This window comes from Podarcis vaucheri (assembly GCF_965113315.1).
Source record: "Podarcis vaucheri genome assembly, chromosome: 10".
Taxonomy (NCBI): domain Eukaryota; kingdom Metazoa; phylum Chordata; class Lepidosauria; order Squamata; family Lacertidae; genus Podarcis; species Podarcis vaucheri.
The window spans coordinates 55,749,950-55,773,638 of record NC_138748.1 but is presented as its reverse complement, the minus strand read 5'-3'; the positions used below and the strand labels follow the sequence as shown (position 1 = coordinate 55,773,638).

The following is a 23,689-nucleotide window of genomic DNA, read 5'->3' as shown; positions in this document are numbered from 1 at the left end:
AATATCTCGCTGCACCTGATGGAATTGGAAGACCTTGGTGCTTGCATGAGCACAAAAATATAATAGGGCCTGTGATGCAAAGTCTACTAAGTGTGTTCCTTTTCTTGGAGGAAGAAGGGAAAGCAAGTTTTTAACCCCCCATGACAGCAGAGAAGCAAATAGAAACTGAAATGGCAATGTTGATTGTTATGGATCACAAGTGGAATCAGAAACAAAGTGTTTCAGGGTTCATCTTCCCTCATTAAAGGAGCATTTCCTGTCCTGAGTTCCTCCCAGCCATTTTCTCCCAGCAGGCCATTTGACTCTCCACTGCTAGGTTTTCCATTTTTCTCTTCCGCAAGACTCACAATGTTCTATGATTACTGAGCACACGTAGTCCTCTGCGGACTGTTTAGAAGTTTGTTCGTTTTAAAATGTATTTTTCTGCTTCTGGAAACCTCAGAGTCCTTCCAAGCATACTGCTACCTTCCTGTTTCTGTTTCTCAGTGGCCCCATTTTGGCTCCAGTCTTATTGGCACTCACCACCTGAGTTCACTATTAGAGGGAGTGATTTATACGGGGCTGTCACTGCAGATGGCACTTTGCAGAATAACATAAGCAAAAAAGGACAGGCCTCTGCTTCAAGGAGTTTATGGTCTAAATTGTGATGAAAGGAAAACAAAAGAGTGAGGACAGGGAGAGGAGAGAGACAGGAAAAGGGGGGGGCATAATGTATATGTAAAATGCAGTTACATGTGCTGAAGCTTAATTTCAGTAGGGGCGAGGAGGACTAACTAACTAATTACCGCTCATGGCTTAGAAATCAGAGGGAGAACAGCTGGATTGTCACAGGAATATCTACACAGTGATTCTCCCAGGAAGGGGTAGACAAATCTGTCCATTTCAGCTTCTCTCGATTTCTCAATTTTTCCCAGTTTTAAGCTCAGTTCTCCCTATTTCCTCATTAGCCTGATTTTTTTTTTAAGGGGGGAAAAAGTCCTCACAAAAATTTATCAGCATTTTAATGTGTGTTTCTTCTAACTGATAAATTTCTGTATGCATTTGGCCTAGTATGAAACAATCATCCCTAAAACAATGCAACTTCATATGTTATTTTTACTAATATAGGCATATTTACATACATTTCCCCCCCTCCAAACATTCACATTTCTTTACAAGTTATTCAGGTTGGAGAACCGTGCTGCAAAATTTTGAGAAGTGCAATTAACAAAAGATGTTGGTTTGTGCATTGTTTTGGGAAGTGTGATTTAGGTAGGCTCTTGTTAAAATTAAAAGTGAACTGAATACCCCACACCTACTAGAAGGCCCTGTGCAGAACCCACCACCCTGTACCCCAGGCGCATGTGGTCTCTGTACACACAGACGGGCCCTGAGACACCTTCAGCCTTTTGTGCCTTCCTATGGACTTGGCTTCCAGGTTACAAGGCAGGCAGGGTCTGCAAAAACGATTGCTGCCTGGAAAATCAGACAGACGTACTCAAGACCATTTTCAAGGGCAAACAAAATAAAGAAATAACGATGCGAAAAAATAGTAATTATAAATGAGATCAGAGAACACTGCAGAGAAAGAAAAAAGGAGATGGGCACATTAAAGGAAAACGTAAGTCAGAAAGAGAAGGCTAATCATATCATTCAGTGGCAGAACAGCACATGCTTCGAATGCAGAAGGCCCCTACTTCAACCCCTGACATCTCTAGTTAAAAAGATCACAAGCAGGATGTGATGGGAAAGACTTCATCCTGAGACTCTGGATGAAGAGGCCTTGCCAGTTCAGTGCGAAGCAGGGATTTGTATCTCTGGCCCTCCAGACGCGGTTTAGACTCTTATCTGCCACCATCCTTGACATGCTGGCTAGGACTGGTGGGAGCTGATGGAGTCTAACAGGTTCCCCATTCCCGAGAAGGACAATACTGGGCCAACAGGACTTACCTGGCACAAGGCAGCTTCATAAGGAAAAAGTAACCGTGGAGCAAACACGATTGCAAGGGATAACAAGGGCAGCAACAGTAACGCAGATTGCCTTTGTGATGGGCAAAAGGCTCACCGTTTTCATTCCAACAATGGATTTTTCTACTTTGGTGACATAGGTTACATGGTCCTCATTTGATTTGAGCTCTCTCTGTTGGATCCTCTCGTAAATTCCCACCACCAAGTCCCGGGGAATGTCAGCTCCATCATCCACTCCTGTGAAGCATAAACAATGAGAACAGAGATAAAATATGAACCTGGGCTACAAGGGGGTGTGCTTTTTCAGAGGCTTGAGAAAGAGAAGATAGAGTCATGGTTGGCTGTGATAAATGCACATGGTCATATATTTCTGTCCTAGTAAGGGCTCTGGCCAAAGAAGAATCGCCTCTGCAAACCTGTTGGACCAGAGATTACGCTGAGGTGCAATAACTATAAATTTGTAAGAATGCATTCCCCCCCCCCCCAATTTCATGACTAGCTAGTGAGCAATTTCAAATGTACATATATTTACAAGATCAACAATGCAAATAGGCTCTTCTCCCTCTCTCGGAGAGGTGGCAATACTACTTTCCTCCCTTCGGGCACAGATATTTTAGCTATTTTGGTGCTATGTGCATTTGGCTTGAATTCTATTTCACGCTGGGATTATGGCTCATCCAAGCAATGCCCTCACCTCTGAGGTTCCGAATAAAGTCCTCCAGCATCATTTTCCTGTCGGGTTTGATGTTAGGGCTGTACATATCCGTGTTGAGAAGGATGATGGCAAAGGCCAGGATGAAGATGGTGTCTGGGTTATGGAATTGCTGGACTACGTCAGGGTTACACATGCAGTACCGCTGGCTGCAGGTAGGGAAGACAAAGTCAACACACATGAATGGAAATCAAATGCCACTAATATATAGATTTAAATGTCTGCGGATCCTCAGATTACTTACAGTCTGACTATCAATGATGACACCAAAGTTTATTTTATTCCATAAAATCTATGCACCACTTGACTGTTTTAAAAAAAATGCTTCAAAGTGGTTGGGCCTACAATCCCAGAGCTATAACTCAGAATAAAAGAACAAGCCAATCACTTTAAGTAGATTCAAAAGACCAGGAAGCATGTTAGACTTAACATACACAGCTTGCAGTGCATCAGTTGGTTCTACAAGCACACAAACGGAAAAGTCTGTTTCCCAAGAATAACTGATCCATGACAGAAATGGGCATCTGGGGAAAAAGACTTTGGCAATCCCAACCACCCAAACACATCAATGTGTTTTGACTATACGTGATTTTGGCTTTAGGCATGATCCCTGGAACATAACCCCCGCGTATGCTGAGGGCTTACTGTTTTTAAATATGTGCAGAAACTTCCCTGCAACAAAACTGTGTGCTTGTGGCAATCTTCTCACAAGGGTCTGAGTTCCGCATGCCTCAGAAGTACTGCCGAGAGTACCACATGCCTCAGAAGTGTAGCACTAGAAACAGGGCTGTTAGTGCTGTGGAGCCAGTCCTCTAGAATCAATTACCAAATGAAATTAGACAGGCACCTGCTAAAGATGTAAGAAGGTTTTCCATGACATGACCTCCCCATCATTTATGAAATTGTAAATTTGTAGGAATGGCTTACATCTGGTGAGCCTGTCAATGCCGTCTGGCTGATTTGTGGGGCAGCACAACACCAACCATAGCCACAAAACTGGGAAGGAGCAGCACCCTTCATAAGATCTTGGGACCCTACACCTCGCATGGCCCAGCAGAATCTCACCACAGGAACCTTTAAGACCTACTCATAGGTTTACTCTTCCTTGGGTGAGGGGAAGCACATCTGGCTACTCCTCAGACAGTTGACCTCCAACATTGGAAGCAGCTGCCTGTCAATCAGTACCACATCAGTGTGGCTCTTACCTGAAGGCTTCAATCAACCTCTCCACCTTCTGGGCCTCTCCCTGCACCCGGATGTGGGCTTGAAATTTCCGCAAAGCTTCATCAAGCTCCATGCCAGAGAAGTCCATCTCATCTACTACACAGCTAAGGGAAGGAGAAAACAAACAGCATTAATACAATCATCTCTGCATAACAGCCTCCATGGAGATGTACAAAGGAAAAACAGGCCTATCACAACAACATGGAAGATCTCAGCAGGAATCCCATTATTCCTTCCTAAAAAAATCAAGATGTGACTACACCCCATCTTGCTTCTGTATCTTGCTCTCTTTTGGCTTTTTCTGAGCTCACTCGGAAAAAGCCTTGGGTCTACTGAAGATACATTTCAGTTATATTTTTAGCCCACCCTTCCTCTCTAAGTAGGGCAGGGCAGTATGAATGGCTCATCCCACAAACCCCTCCTCAACATCACTGTGAAGTAGATAGATTGAGAAAGTGGGAGTGGTCCAAGGTCACGCAGTGAGCTTCATGGCTGAGTGGGGATTTGAATCCCAGGGTATTAGGTCCTAGTCCCAACATTCTAACTGAATGCTAGTATTCATCTAGCCTTCTCCAGTCTTGTGTCCTCTGGGAATTTTGGCCTGTGGTTTCCATAACACCTGAACACTGTCCATGCTAGCTGGAGCCGCTGGAAGCTTTAGCCCAACAACATTTGGAAGGCACCAAGTTGGGGAAGGCTGGTCCACAATGGCTGGCAGTGGCTCTGCAGGGTTCTAGACCAGAGATTTCCTCAACCCTACCTGGGGATGGCAGGCATTGAACCTTGGGTTTTTTGCATGTGAAATGTGTGTTCTGCTACTGAGTTATAGCCCTATCCTAAATGGGAGTGGGCAAATGGGGAGAGAGCATTTCAGGTCAGCCTCAAGGTGAAGTGCCTTGAACAGTCCGTGAGTGTTGTACAGATACTAAAGTGTTGCCGTATGTGTGGACTCAAATTTGGGTGGAAATAACCCCCTAAACCAGCAGTGGGGAGCCTGAGGTCCATGGGCAGAATACAGCCCTCTCTCCCTGCCCCTCAAGACTCCCCAGGACAAACACAACCCTCCCCCCAAAACAGACCCCATCTGTACTCTGTACTCCATGTCCTCCTTGATAATGTCTCTTGTTTGCCTATATGAATGGCAGAGAGGTGTAGGGGTATGCACATCTGCAGATATCTCTAACTTGCAAAGCTGAAATCCATTGCTCCACCTACCCTTGCCTCTGGTCCTGCCCAACACTGGCACACAGCCCCCGAGGTGTCCCATGAGGAAATGCAGCCCCTGGACTGAAAAGGGTCCAAATACCTGGTCTAAACTGAGTCTCTGAAGAAGAAGAAAACTATAATCTGTCTCCAGTTGCAGAGACCTGGGTTTGGTTTTTTCCTGTGCCAGAGGAACTGTTGATACCACACTCAAGTATAAAGGGGAGAAAAATCAATGTGACTATTCCCCCAAGGCAGTCTTTATTTTTTCCCTTCAAGGGGCAGATCAGAGGATGCTTGCAGAAGGAGAAAGAGCACTAAAGAGCTATCCCTCTTTCTCTCCCGCCCCTCCTCCTCTCTGTTTGTTATTTTTATTTTACTAACACATGCACTTCTTCTTCCCATGGGGTCACATCAAGGCTTCTTGCTGCTAAATGCTTAGCTTTGATAACTGCAGAAAATTTCCTAGTTAATCAATACCAGGTTCACCACTGCAGTCACCCCTGGAGACTTTAAAATTTGGAGGAAATAAAGAAAAAGAAATAAATACTTGAAGTGCATTGCGCTTCCTTGCATGAAGACACCATTAAAGACTGAAGCCTACTCAACAAAATGGGAACTATAGATCCCATCTTCCCCATCAAGGGAACATCTGAGGCTGCATTCTCCATGCCAGAGCATGGTTAATGACTGCAACCTAAAGACTTATGAGTTCTTAGCAGTTCTCTTTAATTTTGCCTGGAATGGCACCAGCGTTACTGTACCGTTATGAGTTTGGGGTGTTAAGCTGGGTGCCAGACCCCTCTAATCCCTGGATCCAGCAAGTGTTAGAATTTAATCAAGGCTTCTAATTCTTGGAATAGCTAGGGTAGCCTCCTGGTGAAGTGATAAAACTGGGTGATGGGCTATTAAGGGAAACAAAGGGAAAGGGCTCTGTGTGAGACTGCAAGTGGTTGGGGCATCTCCCTCAACTCACAGATAGTTCAAAGGACAAAGCCTTAGTGTAGGGTTGAGGTAGCAGTGATGCCACCCAAAAGGAAAGCAGTAAGAAGTGATCTACTTGCAGATCTCTGGGTAATTTTTGTAGTAGACCAGAAAGACTCCCAATTGTTTAATAATTCCAACAAACAAAAAAGGCAACTCTTATGCCAAAACTAGGGCACTGAATCAAAAAAGAAAAAAGCTTGGGGAGAAAGCAGGAGATGGTTTGTAGGTGGCAAGGACTGTGAGCTCAGGTCTGCTGCTGAAAACAAATTCCTGGTGTTCAAGGATATGTTCCTTAATTCAAAGTCTATGTTTGGCCCCTAGGCCCTTATGGATCTGGGTAATGGGTCTTGGGGGTACAAGCAAAAAACAAAGCAGATTCTGTAACCTTTAAGCCTCTGCACAGCCCTGGTTTAAAATATATATTGGCTAGTTGAGTTTGATGGTGGGGGTGTGCATCAGTGTCTCCTAGCTACTTCTTCTTTTTGCCAGCAGTATGATAATTCATAACAAATGCAAGACCAAGAGGGAGGTGGAGAAGACAAGGGGGCTTGTCACATTGGTGTTTACTGTGAATTTGAGGCTGATTTCTGGGCATTGTTTACATGACACTACCCTCAACCGGAACCCATCCCATGTGTGATTTCCTAAAGTAACCAGCACAAAAATGGATACATAAAAATTCAAGGCCTCAATACCTTAAGGACCTCCCCTCGCAATCCTGTGTTTGTCACCCAAGGCCTTTCTCTATGTTCTGCCTTCCCGAGAGATTTGGAAGGTGACAACACAACAACAGGCCTTTTCTGTGGTGGCTCCCTCTGTGGAATTCTCTCCCCAGAGAGGCTCGCCTGGTGCCATCATTACATGTCTATAGGCACCAGGTGAAAACATTCCTTTTTACCCAGCCTATCAGCCATTAAATTATCTATGGCCTGTTAAATTGGTATGTGCTAATGTTGTTGTCATTGTTGTTTCATTATGCTCTGTATTATGTTTTTATTATTATGCTGCGTAAATGATGTTCTTAATGTACACTGCCCTGGGACCTTTGGATAAAGGGCAGTTAAATAAATAAATAAATAAATAAATAAATAAATAAATAAATAAATAAAACAAGCAAGAAAGAAAGGTAGCTAGCTGCCAAAATATAGTACAACACGGGGCTTGGCTCTTTTATACATATAATATGTATAATATACATATTATTTCATATCTAATTTTGCCTGTAATTAGTTGGGCTTTAAAAATAATAATAATACACAAGTGGTTCAGACATAAGCAGCTGCTTGATACAAGAGGTGGTTCAAAAGCAAGCAAAGATTGATTGGGCTGGAACTGCTTAATTACATGTATAAATCCCTTTAAAACAAGATTCCTCTTCCTTCATTTCTAGCCACACTGTTGAAGCTGCACAATATAGACAGGATTATCCCAAAAGTGCTCTCTTTAATAACCTTTGGGGATGTTTCAAGCATTATTATTCTGAAGGGAGGAAAAAATAGAGCACTGAGTCATAGAGAGAATGCATTTTAACGTGAGTATTGGTTATGTATGTAACAAACAAATAGGTATAGCTATGCAAAATAAAGACGGTGTGTGTGTTTTGTAGCAAGTGATCAGATTTTAGCATGGAGCTTTTATAAATGTATAGACAAACATCTACGCACAAGCTTGAAATCCATCAGATGCTACTGTTTGGCTGATTGTTACTAAAGACTCTCCTGGAATAGTCTCTTCTACTTTTCCAAACATCCCTTTAATGTGGAGGCAGGTTTACATGGACAGCACATAATAAACCTAAGTATCACTGAGCACCAGTAGAGCTTTAAAACATGGAGGGGGGGGACGACACAATTCTATTGGGCTTGAATCCAGAGCCCCTGAGATCACTTTCATCACAATTTCAACCACTGTAATTTCTTGTTGGTCCTTCTGCCCACAGGTACCATCGCCAGAAGAAACCTCAGTGTCTTGCCAGTGCATATTCTGCCACAAGGCACCTAGGACAGGACTCATCGCAGCACCGGAGGCTCACAGCGCAAGGGTTTGGGAAAGGCAGGAAGCAGCTGTACCGTTGTGGGCTGGGGATGAGCTCAGCCAAGCGCAGTGACCTATTTTCCAAGCTTTTTCCGCTCAGGTGACAATGCAGCAGGAGCCAGCTTCCCACTAAAAGCGTCTGCAAAATGAACTCGTAGCCCACACTCAAGAAGGGAACAGAGGAGAGGCAGCCAGGTGGAAACTCTTAAAACCACAAGACACAAAGATATTAATAAGTAACAGCCCTCTTCCCTCCCTGAAATAAACAACTTCAGGGCAAGCTAGGGGAAGGGGAACTTGCCTCACGTTGCTCAGGCAACATCCCTGTTCACCAATGGTTCCCACAGTGTGGTCACAAACAACTCAGTAGCTGCCCCCTCTTTACACCAATCTACCTTCCCTAATGCACCTTGCTCCCCTAGGAAGAATGGGTATATGCAATGTGGGGAAATGTGGGTAGGAAGACCAGATGCAAAAGAGCACAGTGTTTGAATTGTTGGGATGTGAATAGATGCTAGGAGAGGAAATATTTATGAGATATTATCTTTCCTTCCTCACGTTTGTGGGTGTAGCTGAGTGACATCCATTTGCAGCTTAAAGGGAAGCTTAGCTAAGCTTGTTTTAGTCTTTTAGTTTAAGTAATCCAAGCAGAATGCGGGTGGTGCTGTGGGTTAAACCACTGAGCCTAGGACTTGCTGATCAGAAGGTCGGTGGTTCGAATCCCCGCAACAGGGTGAGCTCCCGTTGCTCGGTCCCTGCTCCTGCTAACCTAGCAGTTTGAAAGCACGTCAAAGTGCAAGTAGATAAATAGGTACCGCTCCGGCAGGAAGGTAAACGGCGTTTCCGTGCGCTGCCCTGGTTCACCAGAAGTGGCTTAGTCATGCTGGCCACATGACCGGGAAGCTATATGCCAGCTCCCTCGGCCAGTAAAGCGAGATGAGCGCCGCAACCCCAGAGTCGGTCACGACTGGACCTAATGGTCAGGGGTCCCTTTACCTTTACCTTTAAACCAAGCAGAGGTGGAGCTAGCTGTTCCGGCACCCGGAGCGGCGCACATAGTGTGCACTCGGGGGCGGGGCTAGCCGAGCGCGGGGCGAGCATCCATGGGGGGTGCCACACCCACTGCACCCCTTCCTTCCTTCTCCAGTGAATCCAAGATGCTTTAAGGAAGACTGGATTTTCCTGGTATTTCCCCCTTCTCTCCCCCTTAAAACAGCAATCACACAAAGAGTCCTATAAAAGGTAAAAATAACATTTACTCACTCAGAATACTTGTTGAAGAGTAACAGATGTAGCAACTTTGGTCAGGCAGGCTTAAAATGATAAAACCTGGCCACCAAGCCACTGGCCCAATTACTCATGCCAGGCTCCTCCAAAACGCCGAGACCTCCAGGTCCTTCAACATTTGCCAGATGAAATTGTGTTTTAAGTGAATATAAGGGAATGCTTAGGTGAACACTGAACGTAAGAAGAACTCTGTTGGGTCAGCCCAAATGTCCATCCACTCTAGTGTTCTACCTCTTTCCTGGAGTGGTCAACCAGAAGCCCCCAAAAAGCCCCCTTGAAGGGTTTGAAGGCAACAGCCTTCTCCTGCTCTTGTTCCCCATCACCAAACTGAATAGGTGGGCATGGCCAACCCAAAGATATCTCTGCACAAGTGACAAAACCAGTAAAGACCATCAAGTGGTACCTACAGAGGGAAAACAGCTATTGCACACACTTGACAAATAGATCCATTTGGATGAAAGGAATACAGGAAGCTGCCTTATACCGAGTCATGCCAATCGTCCATTGTCTTCAGTAAGGACTCATCCACACTTTTCCTTGTCACTAGTTTTTGCTCTGCTGCTTTCCCCTTGAGAAACCTGTTCTTTAGTGCTAAACTGGAATGAAAAGCAATATGTGGGAAACCCCATAGCCGTTGTTTCCATTTCAGCACCAAACCAGGGGGAAGCAGCAGAGCAAGCAGAGGTGTGGATAAGCCTCAAGTGACATTCCCTAGGAATAACAGAGATTGAAACTGGGACCTTCTGCATACAAAGCAGATGTTCTACCTCTGAACTATGGATCTTCTGTATGTTTAACAGCAGTCCCACATGCAGAAACTGAACAGTCCCCGGCACAGGGAAAAGCCTTGCCTCCTTAATGTCTGCCTGCCAGGCTGATGCTAAAGGCACAGGGGAAGAAACAAAGGCTGGCAACCAGTCATTCAACCACAGAGGCTGCTGGTTTCATAGGGGAGATGAACTGAGAAATGTATTGCTGTTTCATTGTGATGGCAATGACCACGCGAAGCCAAGGGCATTTCCTTCCTACACAGATGTACTGAATTCCCTCCATGCTTTGGGGGAAGTGGGAACTTGTTCCTTGCACCTGTCAAGATTATTTATGAATTCGTTTCCAAACTGTCTACCCCACATTTGTAACCCGCAGGGCTGCAACAGCAGCTTATGGTTAAATACACACAAAAAGACGAAAACCCATACAAAAGGCAAGACACGCAGAGCCCAATGAAAACAATGAAACCACCAGGACAAGCAAGAGAAATCTAGCGAAGGCACAACAAATGCCTTCCTGAACTGGAAAGGCTCAACCATCTTTCTGGAACAAGTGAGGACTTTCGTAGAGAGACTGCTGAGAAAGCCCTGGATTTGCCAGCCAGTCACCAAATTGCCCTTTGTTGAAGGGCTAAAGCTCACCAGCACATGTTTTACATGTCCGATTCAGTTCCTGGCATCTCTGGGTAGGTCTGGGGAAACCCCCTATCCCAGAAAGCTGCTGCCAGTCAGTAATGGGAACACTGAGCTAGATGAGGAAACAGCAAATGAGCTTCTTCTTCATGCTGCACACAGTCAAACTATGGAACTCACTCCTTCAGGAGGAGGTGATGGCTTCTAACCTGGAGGGCTTTAAAAGAAAATTAGACCAATTCATGGAGGAGAGGGCAATTGACGGCTCCTGCCTCTGATGGCTACGCTTTGCCATAACAGTTGGAGGCAGCAATCTGAATACCACTTGCTAGAAACTGCAGAAAGGGAGAGTGTTCAAGAAGAAGAAGAAGAGGAGGAGGAGGAGGAGGAGTTTGCACTTGATATCCCACCTTTCACTCCCCTTCAGGAGTCTCAAAGCGCCTAACAATCTCCTTCTCCCTTCCCCACAACAAACACTCTGTGAGGTGAGTGAGGCTGAGAGACTTCAGAGAAGTGTGACTGGCCCAAGGTCACCCAGCAGCTGCATGTGGAAGAGCAGAGAAGTGAACCCGGTTCACCAGATTACAAGTCCACCGCTCTTAACCACTACACCACACTGGCTCTCAAATCCTGCTTGCTGGCTTCCCATAGGCATTTGGTTGGTCACTGTGAGAACAGGATGCTGGACTGGATGAGCCCCTGGCCTGGTCCGGCAGTCTCTTCTGATGTTCCTCTGCTACTTGCTACATTTTGACTATTATATATTTCTGGGAGAACTGAAAGCATTTCCTGTCATTGTGACCTTTGAGAAAGAACATAACACACCTGCTCATTCATCGAACCCCCTTCAAGGCTCGTCCTGAACAAACGACTACGCGCTGCACAAAAGAGGCAGGATGGCACGTCCGTTTCCTGAAAGTCTGATCGGCTGGTGTATTTCTCAGTGGAAATAATGGAATTGCAAACTCTGGACAGTAAGGAGACCAGTTCGCCCTCCAGGAAAATAGATCAGAGCATACTGCCCCCAATGTAACAAACAACCTGCTCCCATTCACCAGAATGCCTCTTGCATTCAGAAAAATAACACTCGCCTTGGAAACAAATTGAAGACGACAGTTGTGCCTGACCTTCCCAGAATCCTTCGACTTGCACAACAAACAGCCCACCCCCAGTGATGCTGCCAGCTCCATTCATGGAACGAGCCATCCACTGCTTACCCAGCGGAGCTTATGAATGAACGGGGAGGGTATGACATTCTTGAGACAAAACATAAGGAACAAAAGGTGAACGGAATCAGGGCAAGATAGATGGACAAGAACAAAACGGTGGCATAGAAGGATGCTCAGGAGGGCGGAGGAAAGCAAATGGATAGAGATAATGACAGTGGGACAGGAATAACGGAGCTGATCTCTCAACCACGCTTAAGAAATTGAGAGTGGGCTGCGCAGGTCACTGTCGCTCCCCTCCTTCCTTCCCCTTTGGCCATGTATTCCCCCTCCTTTCTCAGTGTTTCGCCATTACAACTGCACAGATACTAGCCATACTTAATGCTAACCAGGTTCCCCATTGTGACAATAAGGACTGAAGGGTTTGCACACACTGATTAAGAAACATCTTAGCTGCATTCACCATGGCGAGCATCACTGCAGATGTAATGCTTAAGCCATAGTTTAGGCAAATCAGGGAAGGGTGGAGGGAGGAATATACACCAGTGAAGGGAGGAGGGCAGAGGATGTTGTGTGCTTCCTTGTTGTCTGTTTCCACTTTCTTAGCAATAGGAAGCACTCATAATTTTTGGCAATATGGGGGGAAGAGGATAATAACAGGAAGATGCCTTATATCAGATCCATCTGATTATTAGTCCATCTAGCCCAGTTCAGACTGCTGTCCATGGTCTCATGCAGAGGGTTTTCCCTCTTTCCAGGGAGGTGCCAGAACTTGGGTCCTTCTGCATGTAAAGCATGTGATTGGCTACTGAGCTATTGCCCCTCCCTTGCAAGTTAGCCAATCGAATCTTATTAGTGCAGTTCCCTGTGCAGGTTTCTAGCAAGCTATTCACACCCAAAAGTCATTTGAAACCTCTTTACTATATTAGAACATTGGAGATAAGCCAGGGGCTTATTATGACCGTTGGGAGGTCAGTCTTCTCAGGGGCACACGATGGAGAGTTTCACAGCTTCTCTAAAAGGGATTCTATCATTCACTCATTTGATTTGATTAATCTAGCAGGGCTGCACTAGCTGGATCAATTCTTCCAGTACACATTTCAGGCAATGTTCATACAAGACTGAAGCTAGACAGGCACAGGAAGATGATGCAATTACAAATAATTTCAAACTGGGGAGTGCAGGGGAAGAACCGTGGTGGATTTGGAACTGTGTGCATTTGCAATGAGAAACCGCCACTATCACATTATCACATGAGCTGGAGTAACTACAGGCTCAAACAGCCAGTTTCTTTGGGTTTACTGTGCAAAAGAAAAACCAAAGCCTTCCAGCAGTGCTGGTGGATAGCTTGCATGGAAAGCAGTTCTGTTGGATGACTGGAGATAAGCATCTCAACAGACACATCTGAAAGGCCCTCTTTTTCTGTGAGTTATGATTAATTTTTGATCATAATAGAGGCTCTTTCTGGGAGTAAGTGCAGCCCTCACTTTGGCTACTGGAGCAGAGGAAATGTGTGTATGTGAAACCATATGGTGTTGCTCTTAAGGAAGCCTGTCCATCGACAGTGAATGCATCGAGAAGAAAGGGCTCATGTTATGACATGCAGGGTAGATGGGATGGGGATGTTTGAAGCATGCCATGTGCTGTGTACTTTCTTCATTGCAGCTCTCTCACAGTTCTTAATGGGGATAAATTCATTCAATCTGGGGGTTTTCCCCCTATGTGAACCTACCTAATTCATACTTCCTGCACCAAAACACAGCTAAGCTTTCAAAATTCACACTTTTCTGGATTTTGTGATGCACTTCTCAAACCAAATGAATATATTAATGAAAATAATATACAAAACCTGATTGTATCAGAGGGGAATTGTTCGCAGAAATGCATATATAGGCCAAATTGCATACAAAAATGAATATACCAGAGAAACACACACAATAATGCATATGGATTTTTTTGTGTATTTTTGGAAGGGGGGGAAATTCGCTATCTGATGTAGAAACAGGGTGAACTGAACTTAAGGTTGCAAAGATGAGAAACTGGAAGAAACCAAAATGGACAGATTCACCCATCTCAAGTTATTGCACGCTCTCTAGCCACCTCTCCCCACACAGGGCCAAACAAGCAAAGAGAGAGGGGAGAAGTGAAAAAGAAGACAAGAAAGCAGCCGAGAGCTTTGGAATTCCTGGTCCTGGGGAAGCAGTGAGGTCTCCTGATCAGCAAATTGTAAGCTGCTTTGGATCTATTTCCATTCATTTGAAGTCTGCACCCAGTCCCAACTCTCAGGCAGGTCTGAGCAGTGGAGGAAGCAAAGCTTATTGACTGACTGGTTTCTAGAGTGCCTGTATATTAATGAGGCACTGCACAAAAGCCAAAAAAGGAAAACACAGGAGCAGCCTTTGCGGTTACCATCTAGAAAATCACACACACACACACACACTGGGAGGGGGGAAGGAAGAGGAGGGAGAGCAGTTTGACACTGCCAGGACAAATAGGGTTGTTAAGTGGCATTTACAGTCCACTGGCATAAAAGTGATATTCTCCTTCCTGGCGTTCTCGCTGGGATGGAACAGGAGCAATCATCAGAACGTACTGAGTGCCCATCTGGTCTATCACCCTCTTCTCACTTTGGCAAGCCAGATGCCTATGGGAAGCCTGCAAGTACTAGGCCCTCAGTGCAACAGCGCTCTACCCACTTGTCATTCCCAATGACTGGCATTCAGTGACTTTTGCTCCTCTAGCTAGTGGCTAGGCCAAAGTGTCCTTCCTCTCACTTCGGCAGTCACAGGACAACTGACAGTTTAACTGCCATTCCAGCTTTGAGGGGAGAATTAAGATTTACTGCAGATGCTTGTTCTCTGGATGACGGCTGAGGCCAGTAACCAATAACCTCTGCTGGTAGGGGTGCAACCTGCCAGTGGCTCTGGGTCCTCTAGCCTGTGACTGAAGTGACCTTTCCCTTGCTTCCTCAGACACACAGCTATCCCTCTCCCTATTGCTTCTGCCCTAGTTACTTTTAATTGTGGTGCTTGTCACAAGAACATTGGAGGGAGCATGAGCCCTTGATTATGTCCAGATCGATATGCATGCAGCATATTAAAAAACAAAGGGGGATCAATATTCATTTCACTGGTTGCAAGGAATTAAGCCTGGTGGCTGTTTGACAGGAAGAAGTGGGCCTTTAAATTAGGACTCCTGTGCCTGCCTGGGAAACGCATGTATGCTGCCTTGGGGGTCCCATGATGGAAGAAAAGTGGGATATAAATGTATGTACTGTACATAAATGGGAAAAATAGTTCCCAGAGGAGAAGTAATTTAAGTTGGTACTGTAAATACATCCTAGATAATCCCAAATCAGAGAAGGCCTGACCTGCATACAAAAGTCATACTGGGCCGTATTCAATTAAGTTTTACTCAGTGTAGACCCACTGAAAGTAATGGAGGTCCATTACTTTCAGTGGGTCTACAATGAGTAAAACTTAGTCAAGTTCATTAATGTCCATGGGTTTACACTGAGTAAAACCTAGCTGAATGGCACCCACTGTAATGTCATCACAGAGGAAGGCCTTTGAAACAGAACAGGAAAAGTGTGCACAAAGGGGTCTGGGAAGGGAGCAAGATAACAAGGGTGCTTGGGGAAAATTCACAATGCTCTGAGCCCACCTCCAAACCTGAACTGGCAGACATACCAGCCAATCAAACACTGGCTGAAGCTTCCTGCTTGCCACCACCGCCTCCTCCACTAGCCCGTTCCTCTCCTCTTCTGCACTACTTCTGGCTATGGGATGTGTCCTTGACTTTCCCCAGGCTAAGTCAATGGAGGACAGGATTGCAGGGTTGGAGCAGGTTGCAGCAGCGAGAGAGCAATGGAGCTAGCAAAGAGTGGCAAGGCTGAAGGTCTTCAGCAAGCGTTTGATATGCTGGTATGTCTGACAGCTCATGTTTGAAGACAGGCTCCAAGCTGTCTTTACATCTCACATCTTTAGATATTTTAGCCCCAGTGATGCATGTCCAAGTAGCCTCAATCTGGTGTTTTGAGCTGAAACTGCCCTAGGCTCATTGCTTGAATTCTTTGTACGCCTTGCCTGCCGTCACTGCGGATGATGTCACTGGCCTTGCTTGGGTCATGCTATTTATTAGTGCTGAGTCAACGTAAAGAAGGTGGGCAATGGGGCAGGAATTTCCCCAAGTCTCTAACTGATTTGGGAGTGTAAGTGTCATTAGATATTTGCAGAAGGATAATCCAGGTCCCTTGATTCCCAGCCTGAGCATTTATCGCCTCCTCAAGTTGTTCCCATTTGTTAACCTATTATAAACCAGAATACAAACAAATCAGGCAGCCAGATTTTCCCTTCCTTAATGCTGTGGGCTTCTCTGCCTGATTTCAGTGGGATTATTCCCAATGCTCCCCAGATGCAAACAAGAAGCAGATGCATATTTATTTCAAATAAAGAATAATAGGAAGAGAGCAGCAATTGGGGGCGGGGACAGGGTGAATAGCTGCCAGTAGAAGGAGTCGTGGATGATGAGTGAGTAAAAGAATGGGGTCTGGAAAGGCCACTTACTCTAGAACATCCCGGTTGAACTGTTTCTTGCTGTTCCCCAGGAACTCCCCGATCATCTGCCGGCTGAGCCCCTTGCGCTGCAACAGGAAATGCGCCACTCCAATCGGCGTGTCTGGTATGAAGCCCCGAGATATAAGGAACTGGATCCCCTTGTCTGGATTTCTGGGAAGTAGAGGGAGTCAAGAGTCAACTTGCTATTCCCTTCAGTACTTAAGAGCACAGCAACCTCAAGCACACTTCTTGTATCATATCAGAGCATAAGAAAAGCCCTGCTGGGTCAGACAAAAAGGCTCGTCTAGTTCAGCATCCTCTTCTTGCAGAGACCAACCTGTAGGGAGCCAGCAAGTAGGAACTGAGTGCAACAGGAATCTACTACCCATTTGTGATTCCAAGCAACTGGTATTCAGTAGCGTTGCTGCATCATACAATGGAGGTAGAACATAAGACATCATAGCTAGCAATTCCACAGCACTTATATAGGCTCCCCGTGTAATTCAGAATCCTGATCGCGCAAGTTTCTAAATGCATGCAGGGAGGAGGTGAGGATGGGTAACAGAGAAGGGACAAGAAGCAGAGGCAAAATTAGCGCATCCCCACGCTACCTTCACACAATTCAAATGGCATGAGGGCTTTAAAGCCTGAATAGGGCTATTATGTAACTTAGATTGCAGGCTGTGTGTTGTTGTTTTTTTAAAAAACTACAAATCACCTTAGAGTTCCTTAGCAGAAAGGTGGAATATATATGCAGTAAGACACACAAATGGCAGTTACATAAGTTCCTTTCTGTGGTGTCCACTTTTATTTTACTTTTTACTTTGCAGATCTAACAAAAGGGATTTTTAAAAAATACAAATATTGCCAGCTGACCCTAATAATATGATTATTCTATCAATCCTTGTTTAAATGCACAGATTAAGATACATAGTCAATATGTCCAAATAAGTATCTAAACAAGATCAATGATCCCCACATAGAAAGGGCAGTGAAATCTTCAAGCCACTGAGTACTAGCTGGTGGGTGTTTGTCTTTCCACCCTTGCTCACAGAATCCACTTTTGTTGTCTGTTCTTCTGTTAGGCCACATTTGCACCATACATTTAAAGCACTATGATACCATTTTAAATAGCCATGGCTTCCCCCAAAGAATTCTGGGAGCTGTAGTTTGTTAGGGGAGCAGAAAGTTGCTAGGAGGTTCCCTATTCCCTACCCAGAGCTACAAAGCCCTGAGTGGTTTAACAATCAATCCCTCTTCAGGGGCCACTCTGGCAACAGTAGCTCTGGGAGGGAAACAGCACTCCTGGAATTATTTGGGAGAAGCCATGAATGTAGAAATTAGCATCATGGTGCTTTAAATGTATGGTGCAAATGTGGCCTTATTCGTGGGCCCACCCCAGATATATAAAGGTGTCAAACTGACAGCCATTTTTAAAAAATAGCAGCCATTTTGGGCGCCACAGTCTCTCTTGCTGCACTGTAGATCTGAAAAATCACTTTTTTGGGGGGCTGTGATCTCTCACAGCACCCAAAGTGAGCATTTTGGGATGTTGTGTTGTGCTCTCATCACAAAAAAACTCACCCCTATTTGTCAGTGTGAGAGTGAGGCGCAGGTCACGTACCTAGCTTGGAAACGTGTCCCAGAAGATGCACATCCTGAGTCTGAAAAAGTTGGACAGTATGTAAATTTAATCTGTCATCTGACTGATTCTGTTTGAAGTGTTGGGACTCTCTAAAAGGGTTCAACTCTTTCAGTGAGACTCCAGCGCAGAGGCGCCATCTTTTCCAGAGAATTGAGGGGGCTGATGCGACGTTGCACAACGTCCTGACATCACGCATGCGTGTTGTGTGTCAGGACATTGCACATGGGGCCCCTCTGAGCATTGAGTTCATTGTTATTTAAAGCTGAATTTGCTCCTTACGCCATTTACTTAGCATGCAGGTGTAAAATAGCCGCATGGAATAAGTGCTATGTAGGTTACCACACAGTAACATTGCCCTAAAACACTTTCAGTGCTCTACACAATGTGATTTACACCACAGCCTGTGTTGTTTATGGGTTGAGCTGGCAATATTTCCTCCTATTTTCCTGAGGAGCTAAGCAAGTTTGGCTGGGTGCTGCGGGATTCCTACAGCTCTCCTGGCTTTCCCTTCCACCTACGGAAATGGCCGCCTACACAAACACCGCTATTATAGCAACACTGCATAATGAGGCTTTCTCCATTCCAGGAATTCCACCCACTCGCTCTGGAATGTGTTGCCGCTTGAAGTGCAGAGTCACAAATGCATTCAATCAATTTGCGGGAGGCTGTCACAATTCAGAATATTACTCAATAATTGCTCACGGGGGAGTTGCATGATTGAAGACATGGAGAACAAGGCCATGCAGAAGACCTCTTGGGCCACATAGACCCAATTTTGTATTGGGCAGCGGTTATATAACGCTGTAGGTAAGCCACTGGTGTTATTAAATTCTGTCAGGAAGGTTTATGTAACCAAGCATCCCGGCATTTATTAGTGGTAGCAATAACAGTTGTTGTTCTGCGGGGAGCATTTTCTGTAACTGAAGGCTCATATACCCAGCCAAATGGAACAGCATCAAAGCCATTTGGCAACCAGAAATCATTATTTTTTTATCATCACTGAGGGTGTTGCACAAGAGGTAATTAATTCCATTGGGGGAAAGCAGGGCAAAAAGCAGATTGAGAATGTGGTCCAAAATGAGGTACGTGTGCATATGGAGAGGAGGTGTGGAATAGCACCAGCCCTCAGCACTTACCACAAACTGTTATTTGCTTGAGTGTAGGCCATTTGGATTTTAAAGAGGGCCAATGTTTATGTTGTTCTTCAGTTTGAGGCGGAAGGGATGCAGTATTCTGTCTGGTTTCATTCTGGTAACATGGGTGCTAGGCAATGAGCAAATATAATAATCTTGCACCAAGCCCCCAATGGATCAGTGCATCTGGCTGCTAACCAGGCTAGTGGTTCGAGCCCAACCAGGAATGTCTGTGGGCAGGATTCCTGCATTTCAGGGGGTTGGACTAAATGACACTCGGGGTCCCTTCCTGCTGTACAATTCTATGGTTCTAAGTATGTCCATAGGTGCAGCAAGAATGAGGCTAGAACAGATTGCATATCCAGTAGGAACATAGCAAGCTGCTTTATATTGAGTCATGTAGTTCAGTATTATCTGCATGGACTGGCAACAACTCTGCAGTGTTTCTTCTAGTCCTGCCTACAGATGCCAGCAATTAAGACCTTCTGCACACATAGTAGACGGTATGCCACTGAGCTGAAACCACAGTACAGCGGTACCTCGGGTTACATATGCTTCAGGTTATAGACGCTTCAGGTTACAGAATCCGCTAACCCAGAAATAGTACCTCGGGTTAAGAACTTTGCTTCAGGATGAGAACAGAAATCATGCGGCAGCAGTGGGAGGCCCCATTGGCTAAAGTGGTGCTTCAGGTTAAGAACAGTTTCAGGTTAAGAACGGACCTCCGGTACGAATTAAGTACTTAAGCCGAGGTACCACTGTACAGGAGATAGGTAGATAGTTTGGTAGGCTATATAGGTCAGCAACATCTCCACTCCTAGGGCATGTCTGTAGCCACACAGACTAGCTTTCTACCCAGGGCTAGCTGCTTCTCTGGTCTTTCTAACATCTGTTCTTGGGAACCACTTAGGATTCTGCCACCTCCCTCCTTATTCATTCATGGGGAAGAATAACAGCACCTATCTGCTTGGCCCCAGACTTACCACAGGCTTGGGCTGGACATGGTAAGTCTACAGAAGTCAACTGTGCCCGTGCTCATGCCTGTTCTTCTGCTCTCCTCCACCTCCCTTTCCCTGCCTTAACTCAGCCTCACTTGAAGGAAACAGGAAACAGCAGGGTCTGGTTGCAGGTTCCACTGCCCAGGGAGCTGGCATTCCAAGTGAACCAGATGTGGGTGTGTGGCCCAAAGCAGGCAGGGGTTGGGTTTCAGTGGTGGCAAAACCAGAGGCTGGTTAAAGGCAGGCAGAGGTCCAGATCAGGAAAAGAGACAGAACTAGGCAATCCTTACGCTAGAGAAGAACTCTTCAAGTGGAGTAGACAGCTCTGAGGCCAGAACACTATACAGTGGTGCCCCGCAAGACGAAATTAATTCGTTCCGCAATTTTTGTCGTCTAGGGAATTTTTCGTCTTGCGAAGCACGAAATCCCATAGGAATGCATTGAAAATCAATTAATGCGTTCCTAAGGGGACGCGGGTGGCACTGTGGGCTAAAGCCTCAGCGCCTAGGGCTTGCCGATCGAAAGGTCGGCGGTTCGAATCCCCGCGGCGGGGTGCGCTCCCGCTGCTCGGTCCCAGCGCCTGCCAACCTAGCAGTTCGAAAGCACCCTCGGGTGCAAGTAGATAAATAGGTACCGCTTACCAGCGGGAAGGTAAACGGCGTTCCGTGTGCGGCTCTGGCTCGCCAGAGCAGCGTTGTCACGCTGGCCACGTGACCCGGAAGTGTCTCCGGACAGCGCTGGCCCCCGGCCAATAGATGTGAGATGGGCGCACAAACCCCAGAGTCTGGCAAGACTGGCCCGTTCGAGCAGGGGTACCTTTACCTTTACCTTTATGGTCAAAAAAAGTCCAAACAAAGCCAAATTTGGTACAACAACAGTTTATTAACTGCTCTTTAAAGTCACACATACTGTAAAGAGCAGTTCAAAAATTTAAGGGAAAATAAATTAACTTTATAAACAAAACATGTCTTTGTTTTTAGTCAAAGAAAAAAAGTCGCGAGACGTTTTCGTCTTGCGAAGCAAGCCCATAGGGGAAATTCGTCTTGCGAGGCAAATCACGAACGGAAAAAACTTTCGTCTAGCGAGTTTTTTGTATTGCGAGGCATTCGTCTTGCGGGGCACCACTGTAGTGCCTGGCCAGCTGACTGAATGCTAAAGCAAATTAGTAGTGCAGCTTAGGTGGCGCTCTTGACACCCACAGCTTGGGCCAGACAGATGTGCAGTATGGAGTTCTTAGAGCCAAGCTGTGATTTCTCAGAAAAGGTTTTTTTCTAATAAAATTTCTGAGTATGTGTTTTGGTTCCCCTCTGAAAAAAGAGAGGACCACATTGCAGAATAGTCTCCAAGTATTCTCTGTCTCCCTTGCCCCCACACAGTGCCCAGGATCAATGCAAAGTCTGGAGTATTGTGTGGGATGCAAAATGATGGTGAGGTTGCTGACATCATAGCCGCTAAGAAAGAAGCCATGCCACTGCCACTGCTGAGAGGTTGCTGTATCGGTTGGAGAAAGCCCCACCTTTGCTTTGAATTTTGCTTTCGGTGAAATGTTTGTGACATACCTAATGCAACTGTGTCCATGCCAATTACCTTCCAGAAATGTCATCAACTCAAGTGGCAATACAGCCTTTCTTCTTACAGTCTTCACAGCAAGCCAAAACACAGAACAAATAAAGTAGTCGGAATGTCCCTTTTGATTGCAAAGGAAGGTGCCCTGCGGTCACTCAGATAAACAGCAAATCCAAAAACAACACATTTTCTTTCTGCTGTGCATCTCAGAGCTGCTCCCCGTGTAATGATTTCAAGTCAAAGGAAATACTCCAGCAATTCTCTCCCATAAATTTAGAATTATGAGTGGAGGTTCAGAGAGCTGTTTTAGGTACACTAAAAGACTTGGGCAGAGAACCGACCTACATAGAGGACAGAAAAATCTGAAGGGCAAAACTAGCAAAATGTTTCTCTGAAATCTGCTGTCAGCATGCTTCCAACTACGCGTGAGTCTAAAGGTGGGTGGTGTAACCTAAGATATGAAATTGGCCTTTTTGGACACAATCAAAGAAACCAAAGCAATTATAATAAACAACCCGTTATTATCATGGTTAGTGTGTACAAATACTTATATTGGGCACAACCCAGCCAAAGCACTTTTTTCAGTCAAACTGCTAACCATGTGCTCCATTATCTTTTGTTCTTGAAAAAAGAAGCTTAGGAGCGTTAAACTTTGATTTCAGAGCTTTGCAAATTTTGGCTGACCTTGGCTGCCAGCCAATATATGACCCATTAACTGAAGCAACCATTGAGGTCCTCCTCCAGACATCCTGCCTTCAGGTGTCAGATGGGTAAATACCAGAGACAAAGCCTTGGGGGTGGCTCCCTGAATCTCCCCCTAAGAAATCCATTTGACACTTGCTTCTCAGTTCGTTTCAAGGCAAGTAAAAACTGTTTCACTCGAAAGAGCTATTCTTCACATAGCAAATGATTCTGAGAGTATGCTGACAACACTAAGGCAGCCCTCCTGCAATTTGATTTACGGCAGCCGCAGGGCAAAGGTTATTATTCATATGAAGCCGCCCGAAGTTTGGTAGAATGTGCTTAGTTTTTTTAAAAAAAAATATGAGAGCCAATATGGGTGCAATTGATAGAACATCAGTCCTCGATCCAATTCTTCACTCAGCCATGAAGCACATGGGTTAGCCCAGGGTGAGTCATGTTTTCTAACCCTAAGTGTTGTGAGGCTAAAATGGGATAAAACCCTGTATGTGCTGCCTTGAGCTCCCTGGGAGAAGGGTGGGATAAAAATTTAAAAATGCAAAAAAAAAAAATGCATGTATTTCAAGTTCTACATTCATATTAATGTTTGAGTTAATAAAATGAGCAGTCCCGGAGATACGCCATCTGCTATTACCATCCAACAAATGGAATAATAACCAACTGTTAAAGTGCATGACGAAGCTATAGAAGGGCAAATTACAATATTCCCCCAAGGATTACTGAGGTTCAGAGAATCATGCTGAGAGCCAATAGAAGAGGCCCAAGGTGCCTCTTCAAAAACTGAGTCCAACATGTAATGTTTTTGACCTCCCCTGACTCCAGTTTCCTGGCTGCTGTGCCTGGTTCCCTCCCCCCCACCCCCAATACCTACAGCTATTTTTCACAGCACAGTTGCCTTAGCTGAGCGAAAGCAGGAGAGAGGGATAGGGGAGAGAAAGATATTAACTTGCTGCTGCCTGGTATATAATTATACCAAGCCCGCCAAAAGAAAAATAGCAGCCAAAATGCTCACGTCAAGTGGCAAACCTCTGTGGAGAGGGCATGAAAACTGAGGTAATTTTTAAATTCTTTTTTAAAAGCCACAGATGATAACTGGGATGTTTATGTCTCATTCTCACACAGTCCT

At 45.3% G+C, this 23,689-nt stretch overlaps 1 protein-coding gene and 1 long non-coding RNA gene across 13 annotated transcripts in view; one reads left to right on the top strand and one right to left on the bottom strand.

The window, feature by feature from the left end:
• Positions 1–23,689, bottom strand: part of IQSEC3 (IQ motif and Sec7 domain ArfGEF 3) — a 150,326-nt gene that overhangs the window by 20,652 nt on the left and 105,985 nt on the right. For all 9 annotated transcript variants that reach the window (XM_082240395.1, XM_082240400.1, XM_082240397.1 and 6 more), the window contains 4 exons: positions 16,529–16,690; positions 3,865–3,987; positions 2,642–2,808; positions 2,045–2,184 (listed from right to left, as the gene is read on the bottom strand). In XM_082240395.1, the coding sequence (XP_082096521.1) occupies positions 2,045–2,184; positions 2,642–2,808; positions 3,865–3,987; positions 16,529–16,690 (592 nt within the window). The remainder of the gene's footprint in view (positions 1–2,044; positions 2,185–2,641; positions 2,809–3,864; positions 3,988–16,528; positions 16,691–23,689) is intronic.
• LOC309542101 lies at positions 14,692–22,390 on the top strand. Of its 4 annotated transcripts, none has more exons than XR_014224049.1 (4): positions 14,692–14,861; positions 16,570–16,961; positions 18,751–18,971; positions 21,672–22,390. It is a non-coding gene; the product is annotated as an uncharacterized lncRNA (long non-coding RNA). The 4 variants fall into 4 exon arrangements; XR_014224050.1 differs by having other exon boundaries at positions 14,704–14,861; positions 16,570–16,643; XR_014224051.1 differs by lacking the exon at positions 14,692–14,861 and adding an exon at positions 14,869–15,229 and having other exon boundaries at positions 16,570–16,634.